Genomic DNA, 15,589 nt, shown 5'->3' on the forward strand with positions numbered 1-15,589 from the left:
CCACCCCTGAAGCGGTCAGTCCTGATGGGGCCAGGTGCACCCATTTGTCATGCACCAGCCTCCCCTCTTCTCCATGCACAAAAAGAAACTTCCCCACAGCAGAAATCACCAGTATGGCTTGTCAGGCTGAAGCAAATGATGTAGTCAGAGAAATATTAGTGAAATACCCATTTCAACCCAAGATACCATGAATTAGCCATTCCAAGAGCACCCCCAGCAAACACACCCCCACATGTGTGCGCACACACACTTATGTTAGAAAAACACGCAACTTTGCCCTACACATAGGAAGAAAATTGTTCATGGCTCAACATGAGTTGGCAACACCAGCACTTGAAAAACACCCAGACATGCCATTGCAGTTATATAGTACAGAAAATTTTGAGACGTTCCGCATATGATGTACTCCAGAAATCTGCTGAAACATTTCAACCGTCCTTTCCTTACCCCCCACCCCCCCCGAGAATTCCTTTTTTTCCTTATCGTTAATTTTTGGGCCATAACCATTCAGCTCTCATGCCTAGTGCAAACATTCCTCCCAGGCTCCCCAGTAGCACCATCAGCTAATGAGGCTACAATATTATTTATTTGCTCCCTTAGGCATCATCAACTCTTATAAATGACATTTTACATTACTTTTGGTTGCTGACATCAGTAAATGTTTCCAAATGCATTAGCCATCACTCAAAAAACCCAAACAAAAAAGCTTGACTTTGGCTCTTTCACCCACAGGACTTCAAATAAAGCCAGAGCCAGCCAAAAAAGCAGGGCATAACCACAGCCTGTTACCTTGGGCTGCACAGCTGGCTTAGCCAAGTTCATCACCCTCTCTGCAAATTTGTTCCTTTGGTAACTGCTGTGGGATCTTCCCAAGTCTCGTCTCCTGCAACTTGATGGCTCTCGAGCCCTTAGCCAGGTCTCTGCAGTGTCCATGCTGCAGAAGACCTCTACCACTATCCCTTGTGGGCTTGTGTAGGCTTGCCCTTGTTGGGCATCTCAGCAAAAAAATACACTCTTTAGTTTTACTTTTTTAGATGCCAGATGTTGGGAGCATCCATTCACCCAGAAGACATCTTCATCTACCGCACCGGCTGAGGCTGAGCTCTGTGTATGGCCAGTTACTCCAACACATTTATTCTCGCCTGTCACTAAGGAGCAATGGCTTTTTCTGAGGTCACCAGTTCTAAAAGTATTCACAAATATTCACAATTTTAGTAGCAGAGGCCAGGGCATTTACTGGCTAGGTAACTCCTCTCCTTGGCAATACATCAATAATTTATAATTAAAGTTCTAGTCATACATACTTTGTAGTTCTAATCCTAAGTACTTTGTAAGTCATTAACAGCTGGTTTAGTACATCCTTAATCATTACAGGTCCGTACAGGCTCAGCAGGTTGATCAGTTTCTTATATTTATCCACCTTCTACTAGTATGTTCATAAACATCTATAAAGCAAACTATTCAAGTTTGCAACTAGCTTGTTGTAATCCATCGATTAATGAAAGCTAAATATAAAACAAAATCACAACAGAAGTGCTGCCATCCTGAAGATGCTGCTGTAGTTTTATGGGCAGACAGAGAGTTGGACGGCTTTTTTAACCTCTCTTGTAAATAATTTTTCAGAAATAGGCTTGGAAAGCTTAAATTGATGGAAACTTCAGATCAAATTCAGTAAATAATTGTTAGCGAAAGAATGGAAAGAAAAGATTCAAAGGGTTTTCTTTCAACATCTTAACTTTTTCTTTAAACAAGAGACATCAGTCTGGGGCACAATGCAAACTGTCACTGAGCTGAAATGATGGTTTCTATTTCCTTTCTTCCCCAGAAAAGACAGGAAAACCAATTCAGTTCAACAAGAAGTTATTTTCTATCTTAATTCAGAAAAAAATGAGAAATTAATTACTGTATTCATGCAACTCTGTTTGTGATAGCGTACAGACACTTTCTGCTTGAAGGTGATGCTGAGCGCTAGGTAAGGGAAACCTCTTGTCACCCAACACAAAAAGCAGCAAGTACATGTGACACGGGCACAGGGTTGTAAGAGCTGCATCAGCTTTGGGGAGCTGTTCTCCCGTCAGATGGCCGCTGCCACCACCTCAGTGCGTTGGCCAATGCCCAAGCAGTGGGATCAGCCAAGGGTGGTTTCCTATGAGCAGTAAAGACAATGTTTTCCTTGGGCTGCTCTGCTATTACTGCCCTTACAGGATCACTGCAGGTTGAACTAAAATTAGTTTGCAAAGTCAACCATAAATTATCAAATTTTTTCCATCTCAAAAACAAGTAGATGTTTGAGAGAATCTCCCTGTTACAACAGGTGGGTCTTGCTTGCTTTCTGAAAATGGGGAAGCATCAACATGACCTGCAAGGGGATCAAACCAACCAGCAGCTTTACACAAACAAGACACAACAAACTCCAGCTGCTCCAAAACCAGCCTGGAGACACATGTTCAGTCAGCAGGGCCATCCACCAGCCACTGCCTCTCCCAGGAGTGACACTAAGCCAAGCCCCACATTTTGTTGCCTTCAAACAGCTCCATGTAAACCCTGAACCGTAGCTTACAAGGGAGGCTAAGAAAGGTTAAACATAGCCCATCAAGCGCTGCAGGGGTGCAGAGCAGTGGGTTTCCCACCTCCTGCTCTGGTTTTGAGAAGTACCTGTCAAGCCCTTGGCCAGCTATGGATGATCCTTCCTGCCTCTAAACCTGCTCTGCAATATAAGCATAATTTCTGCAGAATATAAGAAACTATAGTGCCAACAGAATTGCCACTGATTGCTTGTGTGAGGAGCCATCACATGAACCAAAAGCAGAAGGCCAAGAGGAAGGAGCATAAGGTTTTGCTTGGTTGCATATTTTGGAATACTTTGCAGCTACCCTTGCCTCTGCCACCAGCTCTGCCTTGGCCTCAGTACAAGGCTGGATACACTCAGGCATCATGGGAAGTAGCTGAGATATGCACGTCCACTACTGGTACAGTCATCCCTTCATTGGGTTAAAAATTTGGGGGGGGTGTGGGGTGTGTCAAAAATCAAGAATACTTATAAAAATGCTGCAATGTGCATTTCCTTTTCTCTAGTAAAGTTCCTACTAAAGGCAACTGGAAGGGAAGTAGCCCTTTTTTATAACACCCATTTAAAATTTTTATATCCAAATGGATATACAACCAACGGAAGTTTTGCAAGAAAGAAAAGAAAAACAGTGGGATGGGTGCTGATGAATGTGAGGAGAGGGAGGAAAAAAAAGCCTTGATGGGCTCTCCTAGAGAAACACATGGCACAGGAGAAAAACAGGATCCTCTTTCTTGTTTCCAGCCACAAAGTCCTTCTCTTCCCCACTTTTCACAGACAAGGCCCCAATTATTTTATATCTCTAATTATACCCAACTGAACCAGCAGAATATGCCTCTTCTGACACCAAAGACGTGCAACTCATCAGGAGGAAACCAGCCGGGTGGGGACCAGCCTCTTACTGACCAGGACATCTCCCATATACTGCGATTTCCATCCCCATCCTGCCACCATATCAGGCCCCACTGCCGCACACCCACACAACCACGCCATACCAGTGGCTTGCTGCAGGTAGCTGCAGAGCTACCTTGCCGAAACACGCTATGAAGAAGCCAAATGACAATGGAGGGACTCCTTTGGCAGCTGTAGTTCAGCTGTTTGCTTCCTTTTCTGTTTTATTTTTTTGGATGTCAAATACAGGAGCAGATGCTCCAGGCTGATGGGAGCTGGCTGGGAGAGCCCTTTTGGCTGGAGGGCAGACAAGAGCGAGGCAGGACAAAGCTGATAACTATGGCCCCTCTCAATTAAGGATGAACCTGTAATCCTTTTCTTCATCCTCCTGCTACCTGGAGCTTTTTCTGGCTCTCTCTAAAAGAACCTTTTCTCTTTTTTTTTTTTTAAATAATAATCAGCTCACTGTAGGCAGTGGCACTTGGTCAGCCTAAAGCCTGCCCAGGACACTTTCACAGGAGTTTTAAAAGAAAAGGGCAAAGCCACAAGCATCATTAGCGCCATAATTTTGCTTCTTACATCCAAATGAGAAAACAAAAAGATGAGCATAACATCAAAATGAGACCAGGAGTTAAGATACGACTAAAGGAAGGCTCTTGCTGCACCCACCTTTGTTTTCACCTTCGACAAAAGAAACTCATAAACTTTGGAAGAGGCTGCAGCATCAAAAAGCAGTTAAGCTTCTCCTCTTCCACTTCTCAACACTGAAATCACTGTTTTTCTTGGGCTGTTACCCTGTCTTAAACTGAAGGGGGACAGTTTGTATGAGTCCCTGTTTGGGTGAAACCAGTTCAAGAAGAGCAAAGTATTTTCCATACCCTAAACTAACACGAGGTTTGGACTAACTCTTGCTGCAGTAACACCGGAGCCAAGGGAAGTCAAAGCTTTCAGTGGGAACTGGACAGGACCAGAGTGAAACGCACCACTGCCCACAAAACGCGTAAGAAAGAAACAGCTGGGAGCTTAGAAGACTATTAGAGATAGCTGACAAATCACAGAATACTAAGCCGCCACCATGTCTTCACTAACCACCTGCACCATAATACTGTTAGAACAAATCCTACATTTCACATCCATTCAGACTACGTATTTTTGCACCAATTCCATTAGATATCATGGAGTTAGTAAGAAGCATTACATAATTTCAAAATAACAAGGCAAATCATGTATTATATAGGTACATGTTTTAATTAATTTTAAAAATGGTCTACATTTAAGGATAGATTTCAAGGGTTTCCTTATATTCTTTTCTGTTACATTAGATTATACCTGAATAATCTGCATAGTAACTTTAACATTGCTGTTTTCTTTTTTTTTTTGGTTGTGAAAATACCAGTTGCAGGTAGCAATGTAACATCTCAACGACAATCACAATACGTGCAGGATGTCCAGCCAGAAGCATTTCTCAGTTGACTTGCAGTAGCATGGCACTTTAGGATTTGTGTATCAATACTCTTTTTTTATTTTTTTTTAAGTTTAGTTCAGATGTGGCTCAAGAAGCAAAAACAAACTTTCTTCACTCAGCCTCAAGCATGGGGTCAGCTCCTCAGCTGGCTGCAATCTGCTGTGCTGGAGTTACTCCAGTTTATGCCAGCATGAGGTTCTGGCACGTGTATATATATATTTTTTTAATTCAAAACACACCTGTGTTGCCTTCATGCTTTCCTAAACATGAGTGCAAACTTCAGGAATTTGGTTGGAGTCCCTTCATTAGAGGACCTTAGTGAAGTCTGTGAAATGGCTCTGTCCCCCAGCCCTGTTCCCTGCACAGATGTGAATGGAGAGGGCTGAACACTGCCAAGAGTGGCACACCAGGGAGGTAAGAGTCCCTGGGGTGGGGGAAAGGAAGAATAAAAAAAAGAAAAAAAAATTAAAAAAACCCACAAAACCAGAAGTGTTAAACTTTGACATGTGAAGCATTTCTGTGTCCAGATGATCGGCCCAGCTGCTTAAGGTATTCATATCACCTATTGCCACAGACAGACTCCTAAAATCAGATGCTCTGAGTCTTCTTACAGAGACAGCTACGTCTCTGCCCTGACTATATTAAAGGCTAACCTTAATGTGTGTGCCTCCATGAAATACACACTATTAGGTGGTGTGAATACCATCTCTCACCCCCTCCATATCCTTTCCCCGACCTTAGAAAAAAGTGCTTTTGCTTTTTCTACCTGATAAACATTTGGGCTGCTTGATCCTGTCCCCTATCCCATGTGTTTGTACTGAGATCTGTCCCGAGGAATTTGCACTTGGTTGGCTGTCAGCTTGTGGTGGATATGGTAAACGCAGAGGGTTATCACAATAACCAACCCCAGTATCAGGCCCAAAATCAGAGGCAGGGTTTCTTCTAACTGCTCCCTCTGGTCCACCGGGCACTTGTGCTCTGCAGGGAAAAGAAAGAAAAGGAAGGAGAGACATGAATGAGGCACTGCAGAGCTGAATTCTTGCTGCAGAGGCAAGCTGACCTCCCTGGAGTCACAGCTCTGCACCGGGGGTCCCTTCACAGCAAAAATAGCTGCAGCAGGAAGGAGGGACAGCAACTGTCATCAGAGTCCCAGGGGGAAAATCAATTGCTTTGGAGGAAAGTGAAATCGAAGTCAAAACACAGCGTTTGGAGGGAGAGGTAACATCTATCAAACCAGCCAGCGCAGTGGGAGAAAACATTTTTGTGCCCATAAGCTCCTGTTCAGGCCTCTGCCACACCAGCACAGCAATGGCCTTGCTGGGAACAGGACAGTGAGAGCACACGTTTCCTGACTGTGGCTGAGCATCTGCTTCGTTTATTTAGTTATACAGTCTATAAATACGATATCATGAGACCTCAACATCAGAAGTTTTAATCCTGCGTCAGACTTACCCTGCTCATCGTTAAAAAGATTTTTCCCCTGTATCTACAAGCTGACAGAGATCTAACAGCATCTCTCCCTGCTCTCTGTCAGCTCCCCATGGGGAGTTTACCGGCACTGGCAGAGCACGTGTGTCTGTGGTCAAACAGCATCCTGGCACCCGACATTTTTTGTCAAATATGACAAAGGATGAGCAGAAGCAACACAAGTCTCCCCAGTGTTTTTCTCTCTTGCCTACAAGCCTCTGTCATAGTCTAATAAACCACTAGAAAATAATAACTACACAATGGGAAAACACATTTCTATTTTGTTTGCAAAGGCACAGCCACCAAGGTTAGGAAACATGTTACGCTGGTAATCCCAATTCAGCTCCCTTACGCTTCCAGAGCCTCTTGCGGGCCTGAATGACAGGATCATGGTTTACTTTTTTCCCAGCGGGACTCCTGCTTATCCATGATGATGGCCAGGCAGAGCCAATGCTGCTGAGATGGGGCTGCCAGACCAAAAAGAAGAAAAACATTGACTCTGGGGGGAAAAAAAGAAAAAGGTTATAGGTACAGGAGGGACAGTGCTCTGGTCCCTGGATAATCATCTTCACAGTACAAGAATTGTGCTGAGAATAATAAAAACAGCAATTCCTTTAAAAAAAAGAAAAAAAGGCTGCATGTCAGGTGAGCAGATACAAAGGACACCACTAATTCTTTGTATCGCTAAAGACTGTCCAGTTGTGTTCCCCAGGCAGCTGATTGCAAGATACAGAGATCTGCAATATCCACGAATGGCAAACGCTCTGCAAATCTAACAGCATCTGGCAAAGAGCAGGAAAAACCCAGAGACCCCCCAGGCTCAGGCAGGAGGTGACAGCAGGGATGTATCTCCAGTGGTGCCGGTACCTCTGGGAGCTCCATTGCCTCCCAGCACAGAGCCATCCTCCCAGTGCCAGGCTTGCGGCAATGCTGTCAGGAAACGTTCTGAGCTGTAAATGAAGTGAAACAAAAAAAGCAAAAGTGAAATGCAGTCTAACAAAAAAAAAGTCCTTCTCCGTTCCAGTTGCTCACTGTTTCACCAGAGGAGTGATTAATCACCAGGACTGTGGTACAGGCGATTCAGCAATTGCTGCAATGCAGGGGTTTTGTTTGTTTGTATTAAGGAGAAAGGCAAAATAAGCCCTGATTATTATTTAGCTCCCAAAATTGGACTTCTAGAGCTTTACGAAATTCTTCCCGGTTCAGGGTGCTAAGGCCTGACCAGACTCACAGCGCCAAGGTAGAGACACAGTGGCAGGTTGGCATCCCCAGACCTGACTGCGGGAAAAGCCACACATGGGCGGTGCCGTGAGGCCAGGAGTGCCCTGACCCCCGTACCTGCCTGCTCATATGCTGGTACAAAGCAGCACCCCTCCTACAGGAAGGATCCGTGCTGGAGGAGCTCCTGCATACTCAGCATGCAGCTGCAGACAGCCCGACGAGCCAGGGTGTGTTGATGTGCCAATTAGCAGTGTTTCACTCTAGACACTGCAATCTCCTCCTGTGGGCACTAATTTTTGCTTTGAAAGTGGTTTAAACTATGCTACAGAAAATTGAAACAAGCCTGCTGTAATCCCAGCTGAGGGCATTCACCTGTGCTCAAACACAGCAGGTTTGCCCATGAGCCTTTCCTTAAACAAGAATGATGCTGCGTTTGCAGAATGGGGTGACGTGGGGGTCTGCAGCCAGTGAAGATGGCAAAGCTAAAAGCACCAGTGCTGCGATGCAGAGGACTAACCCAACTAACCCAACTCTAACACACCTGTTTGCAATATTTGAATCCCCAGCTTTTGCCAAAGCAAACTGGCTGCAGAGCACAAAATGTGCAAGAGGCCAAAACTCTGGTGTCCACAGAAAGCCACAGCTGTATGTAAGTGTCTGAGTCTCAACTCAAAAAGGTGTCAATTCTTGCAAGCAGCCAAGGAAGGCAGTTCTTTATCCTGACACTTTTAAAACAGGATTAAAAGAAAAAAAAAAAAAAGCCCACAGGGAAAAAGAAAAAAGTAATCAAAGCAAAGCTGGCAGTCTCCAGCAGCATCCCCACAAACCGCACTGCTGTACCCTGGTGCACTTCCCCAGGCAGAAAGCGCTCTGCCCTGGCAGTAAAGGCAGCCTTGGAGAGCAGCCACCTCCTGCCTTACCAACACCTTCTCCTCGCCAGACACATCCATTTTCTCCTTTTGGAGCAGATCGCCAAAGTCTGTGCTCTTCGAAGAGCATAGGAGGAATGGGAATGGGTCTGTGGGGGACCCAGCAGAGCCGCAGACAAGTGCAAAGCATGAACACATTTGCAGAGGATCTAAGGCTCTCCACATGCTGACTGCTAGGAGGATAAATTTTGTATTTTAACATTCATACAGTGTTAAAACACATCATTCTACAACAAAAATATTTTCACATTTGTAACAGCATACTTCAACTGCATTTTTCACCCCAAGATTTCGAAGCATTGCATAGGCACTGAGGCCCACAACACCACGGGGAAGCAGGTAACAGGTATCATTCCTGGTCTATCAACAAAGGAAAATGCAAAGGGAGAGCTGGAGGGGAGAAGGGTTTGCATAAAGCCCAAGGCAGACACAAACTCACTCAGCCCCATTAAGCACAGTGCGGGCAGGTGGGCTGGTTGATGCACGACAAATGACACGCCATCGCACTAGGAACCACTATGTATTTTAAATCAATGCCTTCTGCAGGAAAGCAGCCCTTCCCACCAAATTTTCCTGAGTATTTTGTTTCAGGTCACAGGAATCTCAGCATTTGCCCAAATCGCTGGAGTTTACCCTCAGTACAGGAAAGCAAAAAAGTCCCTGGCAAATTTTAACTACATGAAACGTTCAGGTGATGCTAGGAGTTTTGCTGCATCCCGAACCCAAAGGGGTCAGCCCTCTGCCAGAGAGGTGCCACCCCACAGCCCAGTTCTGGCCCTGTCAAACAAAGACTGTGAGTGGATACAAAGGAGGCATTTAGGTACGTTCCTCATTGTTCTTTTGTGCTGTGCTTTTTCCGACACCATGCAGCACCCAGCCTCACATATCACCACGGTTTCTATGGTGAGTGCTCGTCCAGTTTCAGTACTAGGCTACGAAACCAGCCAACAGGCCCATTTCTTTGTTTCAGCATCCTTCTGCGGAACCAATAGCAGCACGGCAAAAAAAAATCAGCAGTTTCTGCAGCCACAGCCACAAGCCTGAGGACCAGTGCAGGGGCTGTCCAAAGGGATGGGAAAACAGCCCAGTTGTGTCTGGCAAGGTAGGATGGATTTTTGAGATTTGGAGATAGGCGTTTATAAGTGATTAGCTTGAAAAGGAATTAAAAAAACAACAACAACAAAGACTGGGCGCTGTTTTAAATGTGGCTGCATACCTTGCAAAGAGGAGCTACTTGGTGCCAAGGACCCTTGAGAAAAATATGGCCCTTGTTTGGGGTGGCTCAGAGGGACATGAGACCTCCCAGGATCCTGGCCCCTAATTCTCAGCCTTTGTACCCCTTTGTAGTAGTATTTTACGTTATTTGGATTAAAAGCAAAAGAGCTGACAACTTCTGTGGTGTTCTTTTGCCAATTTAAATCTTCTCCTTGCACCCTCTTGATCCAGCTCTTTTCTTTCTGATCTTTTAAGTTGAAAAATGTACACACAATTTCCCTATTAAAAAAAAAAATTTCCCAAGCTCTGAATGAAGAAAATGTTCTGCTGCTTCTGTATTGAAAGAGGTAAATACACCTATTTATGTATATTTATAACTGTATATGTATGTATTTGTGAGGGTTAAAAGCAAGGTCTTAAAAAAAAAAGGATATTCTAGCACATGAGTTTAAGCATTCAAAAAAATAAAAGCAATCCAATCACCCCCTACAAGTTTTTCAATGCAGGCTACAGAGGACAGTGTCAGGACTAATGACAAAACCTTTCCCCCCATTTCTCTGTGGTAAAAGGGCCCTGACCCTCCTGTGTCTCAAGCGATCCTTCTGCTTTAGCAGGTCTCTCTATTCTAAAATATTTTAAAATGTTCTGTAGCTTGTTCATAATTAATAGGAATTTTACCTAATGGGAAGTTAATGAACCAAAAAGGAGAAGGCTAATTACTGTAATTTGAGATTGGCAGCGATTCCCAGACCCCACAAAGGATCATGTTTTGCCATGCATGTGCCAAGGACATGCTGGTCCGCAGGGCTGGTGGGGATGTGCTGCTGGGAGAAGTGGCAGAGCCCTGTGCGAAGCTTCCCTGATAAATGACCTCTCGGGCATTTCTGACCATCCTCTCCAGGTACTCTTTGCTATCTAACTTCCAGTGGAATTAAATAAAAAGAAGTGTCATTGAATAACAAAAGCAACACCAAAAACCAGAAAGCTTGACACAGAAAGAAATGGTGCATTCCTCAGAAGGAGGAATTCCTCACCCGTGTTTAACGATTGCTAAACCAACTGGTGTCTCCTCCTGTCCTGGATTTAAAAAAGAAGAAACTACAACAAAGTAAAAAAAAACCCAAATTTATGACTCGTAACAAAAGAGCATATCATGAAAAAGGCAGGTAGTCCCCTTTGGCAATGAGTGCTGAGTTCGGTTGTTTCAACTGTGAGCTCTCGAACTTTGCAAGTTTGGTATCACAGAGGCACAACCGCTAAAACTGAACCCAGACTTGCGTATTTTAGATATGTTCTTCTTAGCCTCCAAGGTCTGCCCAGCCAAACCCTGAGTGTAGGAAGCCTGAATCCACAGGAGGAGGGAGAGGATGAAAATAATGTGCCAACAAAAACGATAGGAAACTACGAAATTATGCCTTTTCTCCCTGTAGCCTATGCAAAATGTGGTACTACTTCGATAGGAAAGAAGATTTATTTCTGCCCACGGATGAAACCTACTCCATACTACACTGGCCTTGCCGTGAGTAATTCATCCATGCAGAGCTCTGCCAGAGCCAGTGTACATAACAGCATGTATTTACTACATCAGTTAGAGGAGTGTGAGTCACGAGCGTAAGTGCTTGGCTCTGTAGTCAGTGCTGGTTTTTTATTGTGTTCTAAAGTATTTCCCCATGAGCAAAATAATAGAGCCCCATATTTTTAATGCTAGGCTTGAGAATAACACCACCATTTTCTAAGCTCGTTATTAAAAGATTTGGCTATTACAAATTTTATTTGCATCTTGTTATAATAATGGAATTAACTAATTTGCTGAGATGGTACTATAAAAAGGGGACTTATCTCAAAGCCCTAATTCAGGTGATCATGTTTACACTCCCTCACTCAACCTGATGGAAAAGGCATGGGGAAGTCAGGGAGGAGGAGCACCACGGGTTCCTCAGGATAAGAGAAGGCAAAATCTGCAGGAATTCTGCCCCATGGCAGTATTACTTCTGACTTCAGTACAACCCTTTGATACCAACAGCATGTGTTAACTCACATTTTCTTTTATCCACAATTAATGTTAAACAAATGCAAGATGAGGAACAGTGTCCTGTGTTTGGCATGTGAGGTGCCTCACTGAAGTCCCCATTAGGCCTCCTTCACCCTGGTAATGAGCATTAATCAATCTGAGGCCAGAAACATGCGTTTCAAGTATTTCCTCACACCGCAGCCCCAAGCTTTCCTCAGTGTGCTGTGGCCCTAAAAACCCACTGGAACTGTACTGAAGCACCTTTCATGCTGCAGAGGAGACACTAATGACTTGCAGGGCTCCCCAAGGACCAAGCAGTTCTGGGGCTTGCTGGCCATCTAGCTAGATGAGTCCTTACAGAAGCCAACGTACATGCAATGATAGCCTGTGTTTTGACCAAATAGTGGTGGGATGAATTTGTAAATGCTTTTGGGGGACCACAGAGGCAGGGAATGGATTGGAGGGTCTGAAGGGAGCACCAACAACCCGCTCTAAGGAGGGGAAGGTGCTCTGATAAAGGTGGGATCCAAATTCCTTCAGTACATTGCGACACCCCCAAAGGCCTTGGCAGCGTGAGCATCTCAGGGATGAAGGACATGCCTTTGCCCTGCACCTTACCTTCACTGAAGGTAAAATCCGCAGTGATGTCAAAGGGCTGGATGCGCACTTCCGACAGCAAGAGCTGCACAGACTTCTGGTGGTCGCTGGAGATGAGGGAGATGGTCTGCTGCGCCTGGCACTCATAGGACTTCCCAGCTGGGGTGACCAGGGCAGAGAGCCGGTGTGAGCTGGCTGTGTGCTTCCCAGCTGGCCAAGGGGCAGAAAGAGCAGAGATCAGGTCCCATCTCTGGGGGACCGATGGGACTATGAGCAAACCTAATGAACTGAACACAAGGGTATGCAGGTGGTGTGCAATGCTGTGGCCGCACGCTCTGCTGCTCTTAAAGCCGCATTTTCTCCTGGGGTGGGACCATGCTTTCATATGACACCGCCACATAGCTAGGGCAGTTTCTGCACTGGGGTTGCCTGTCCATAAAGTCAGAGGAATGGTTTCCATTTAAGTATATGCAGGTTTCAGCCTCGGACAGTGCTCCTACTCCCTACATTCAGGAAACAGCAATTCTTGCAGCTGCACTTGGGCTCTGAATTCAGGTGAGAAGGAGCAATGCAATTTGGGGACCTCATGACATAGCAAAACAGGGCATAACACCTTTCCTGAAAATACAACATGACCATTTAATGCAAGTATAGATTATGAGAAAGTATTTTCCCATGACAACGAGCTTGTTCTATAAATGAAGGCTGAAAGCGGCTCAGCAAGGTGGAACAAGGAATGCCTTCCACCTCCCGCTCTTCTGCAGCCCTTTGTTCCCCTCCAGCAGCACAGAAAGGCAATCAGTGTTTCACATTTGCAAAGGGTGATGAGGCACAGCCACCAATGTGTTTCGGGGACAGACAGTAGTAACACCAGTAGGAAAAACAGCTCCACAGCCAGGGTGTCTTATGCCACAAACTCTTAACGCACCATTCCCTGGAGTTTGAAAATCTTGCGGAAGAATGACTTACAAATTACAGTATTTCAATTTTCAATGCAAGATAACTCACTTCTGAGCAGAAACAAGATTAAAAAAACCCTCAAAATTAAAGCTAAAAGAAAGGAAACACAGCAAGAAAAGAGGAGGCTGTTGGGTGCGGAGGCACACAGGGGTATGGATATTGATGTCAATCTCATCACTACCTTGGGAAACTGCTCCTTTCCTACTTATTCAATCATCAACAGAACCAAGGAGATAATTAACCTTAAAAAATATCTCCCACAGGAATGGAGACAGATTTTCCCAAACCAGGTGGACCCCCACCCCACTGCCCACCCCCTCGGGCCCCTGGGTCCCGCCAGGAGAGCCCAGGGCAGTACAGCAAACAGGCGGAGGTTGGGCTCTCCCTCCCACGGCCACTGCAGTGATTAAAAACAAGAAATGAAAATAAAAAGGGGAAAAAAATATTAATATGCTGGTTTTAAACCGGCACCTGGTCCCAGCTTTGTAGGGCAAGTTTGGTGTTTCTTTTTTCCCCATTAAACTGCATTTAGGTGCCTAGCCCATGGGGTGTCTGTCTCCCCCTCTCCCAGCTCCACACTCCCCAGACCCCAGGGATCTGGGGACCCTATCCCCCCAGAGCGCTTACGGCTGACAGCGTCCTTGAAGTATGTGCGCTCGGAGGTGTCATAGGTGAACTGGATCCGGCTGAGGCTCCAGAAAGCCTCCTGCCCCCGGGACGTGTTGTGCCCCTCCTGCCGAGACAGAGAGGGCTGGTGAGGACCCCAGCAATACCACCGTGCACCCCCAGCTCCCGGGTGGGCAGGGGAGCCCCGTACCTTCAAGAAGAACAGTTTGAGGGTGTACGCTTGCTCCAGCCAGGAGATCTCCAGCTCCGACTCGTTGGTGCCGCACTTGCCCTTCATCTCAGCACCTCGCGACAGCGGGATATCAGCTTGCTCTGTGATCAGCTGGAAACGGGGAGCGGGGCTCAGGGGGGAGGCCCCGGGGTCCCCCCGTACGCCCACAGGCCCGGCTGAATATCCTCGGAGGGGATAAAGGACTTCCCAAAAGTACCGGCGGGCTTCCCCCCCCCCCACCCAGCACTGGCCCTGCCGTGACAACGTGCAGCGGCTCCGCGACTGCAGCTCTGCCAACCCGAGTCCCGGCCGTCCCCCGGACCCCACTCACATCCACGTAGTTGCTGGCCCACACGTCGTAGGGGACGATGAACTTGGCGGCGAATTCCGCCATCAGACACGTCGTCCGGTTTTCCCGCACCACGAAAATGTCCTTTTCGGGGTTAGGGGAGAGCCCGGAGAGATTTTCAACTTCTTGCTCGGCAGCCAGGCGAGCCGCGGCGTCTGCGGGCAGAGAGGCGCTCAGCGGCGGCAGCGCCCAGGGCCTGTCGCCTTAAGCCTCCCCCGGCTACCTTAACAGCCCCCCACGAACACCCCAGCCCGCTGGAGTAAGCTCGCTCCCCTGTCGCGACCGGGCGTCCCCGCCGCGATAGAGCGAGCAGTGGAGATGGGGCAGCCGGTGGCGGCGAAGCAGGACTGGTGCTCTAGTAGCGCCGAGTCTTATCTCAGCGCCAGCGGCTGCCTCATCGCGACAGGGCTCCGTGTCGCGACTCCCCACCGCGGGACTCACGCAAGAGGAAGAAAAGCCCCGGGAGGCGCCCCCCGGCCATCCTCCCTGTTCGGCCCCGGTGCGTCTGCGGCTGCTGCTCCTCTGCAAAGGTCCGCTCCGGAGGAAAGGAAGAAAGAAAAAAAGCAAAAATATTTATTAAAAAAAAAAACAAAGGAGGAAAAAAGACCTGAATCACCACCTCTCTCAGGAACCGCACAGGCTGCAAAAGCACTCTGCTGCGGAGCGGCGGGAGGAGGGACGGGGAAGAGTTGCGTGGGTGTATGGGAGGAGGGGGGAGAAGAGGGAGGAGGGGAGATGCCGGCGGAGCCCACGCCGAGGGGACGGGGCGTACGCGGAGGCAGGGCGGGGGGGTTTCCCCCCCACTCCTCCGGCGTGGGGGGCCCCGCCGACCTCCGCGGAGGGGCTCTCGGGCATTACGGCAGATAGGGAGCCGGAGCACCCCGGGGCCGGGTCGCCCCGACGTGCCGCCGCCTGCAGCGAACCCGGAGCACACAGCCGGGTCCCGCGGCCCCCGGGGTCCCGCAGCCCGCTCTTCTCGCTCGGTGCTGGCCCGGGAGGGAACTGCAAAACGAGCAGCGGCGGGGGACGGCGGAGGGGTCGGTATCTAGTCCGCCGGCTGCTCGCGGGGCGTCAGTGGTG

At 47.4% G+C, this 15,589-nt stretch overlaps 1 protein-coding gene across 1 annotated transcript; it reads right to left on the reverse strand.

The window, feature by feature from the left end:
* Positions 1-4,690: 4,690 nt before the first annotated feature.
* On the reverse strand, positions 4,691-15,229 carry LAMP5 (lysosomal associated membrane protein family member 5). Its single transcript, XM_064446787.1, has 6 exons — positions 14,951-15,229; positions 14,492-14,664; positions 14,140-14,271; positions 13,950-14,055; positions 12,384-12,572; positions 4,691-5,900 (listed from the first exon to the last, which is right to left on the reverse strand). Exons 1-6 carry the CDS (start codon positions 14,988-14,990, stop codon positions 5,722-5,724), a joined length of 819 nt encoding a protein of 272 aa, XP_064302857.1. The 5' UTR covers positions 14,991-15,229; the 3' UTR covers positions 4,691-5,721.
* Between the last annotated feature and the right edge of the window lie 360 nt (positions 15,230-15,589).

This window comes from Phalacrocorax carbo, chromosome 3 (assembly GCF_963921805.1).
Source record: "Phalacrocorax carbo chromosome 3, bPhaCar2.1, whole genome shotgun sequence".
Taxonomy (NCBI): Eukaryota; Metazoa; Chordata; class Aves; order Suliformes; family Phalacrocoracidae; genus Phalacrocorax; species Phalacrocorax carbo.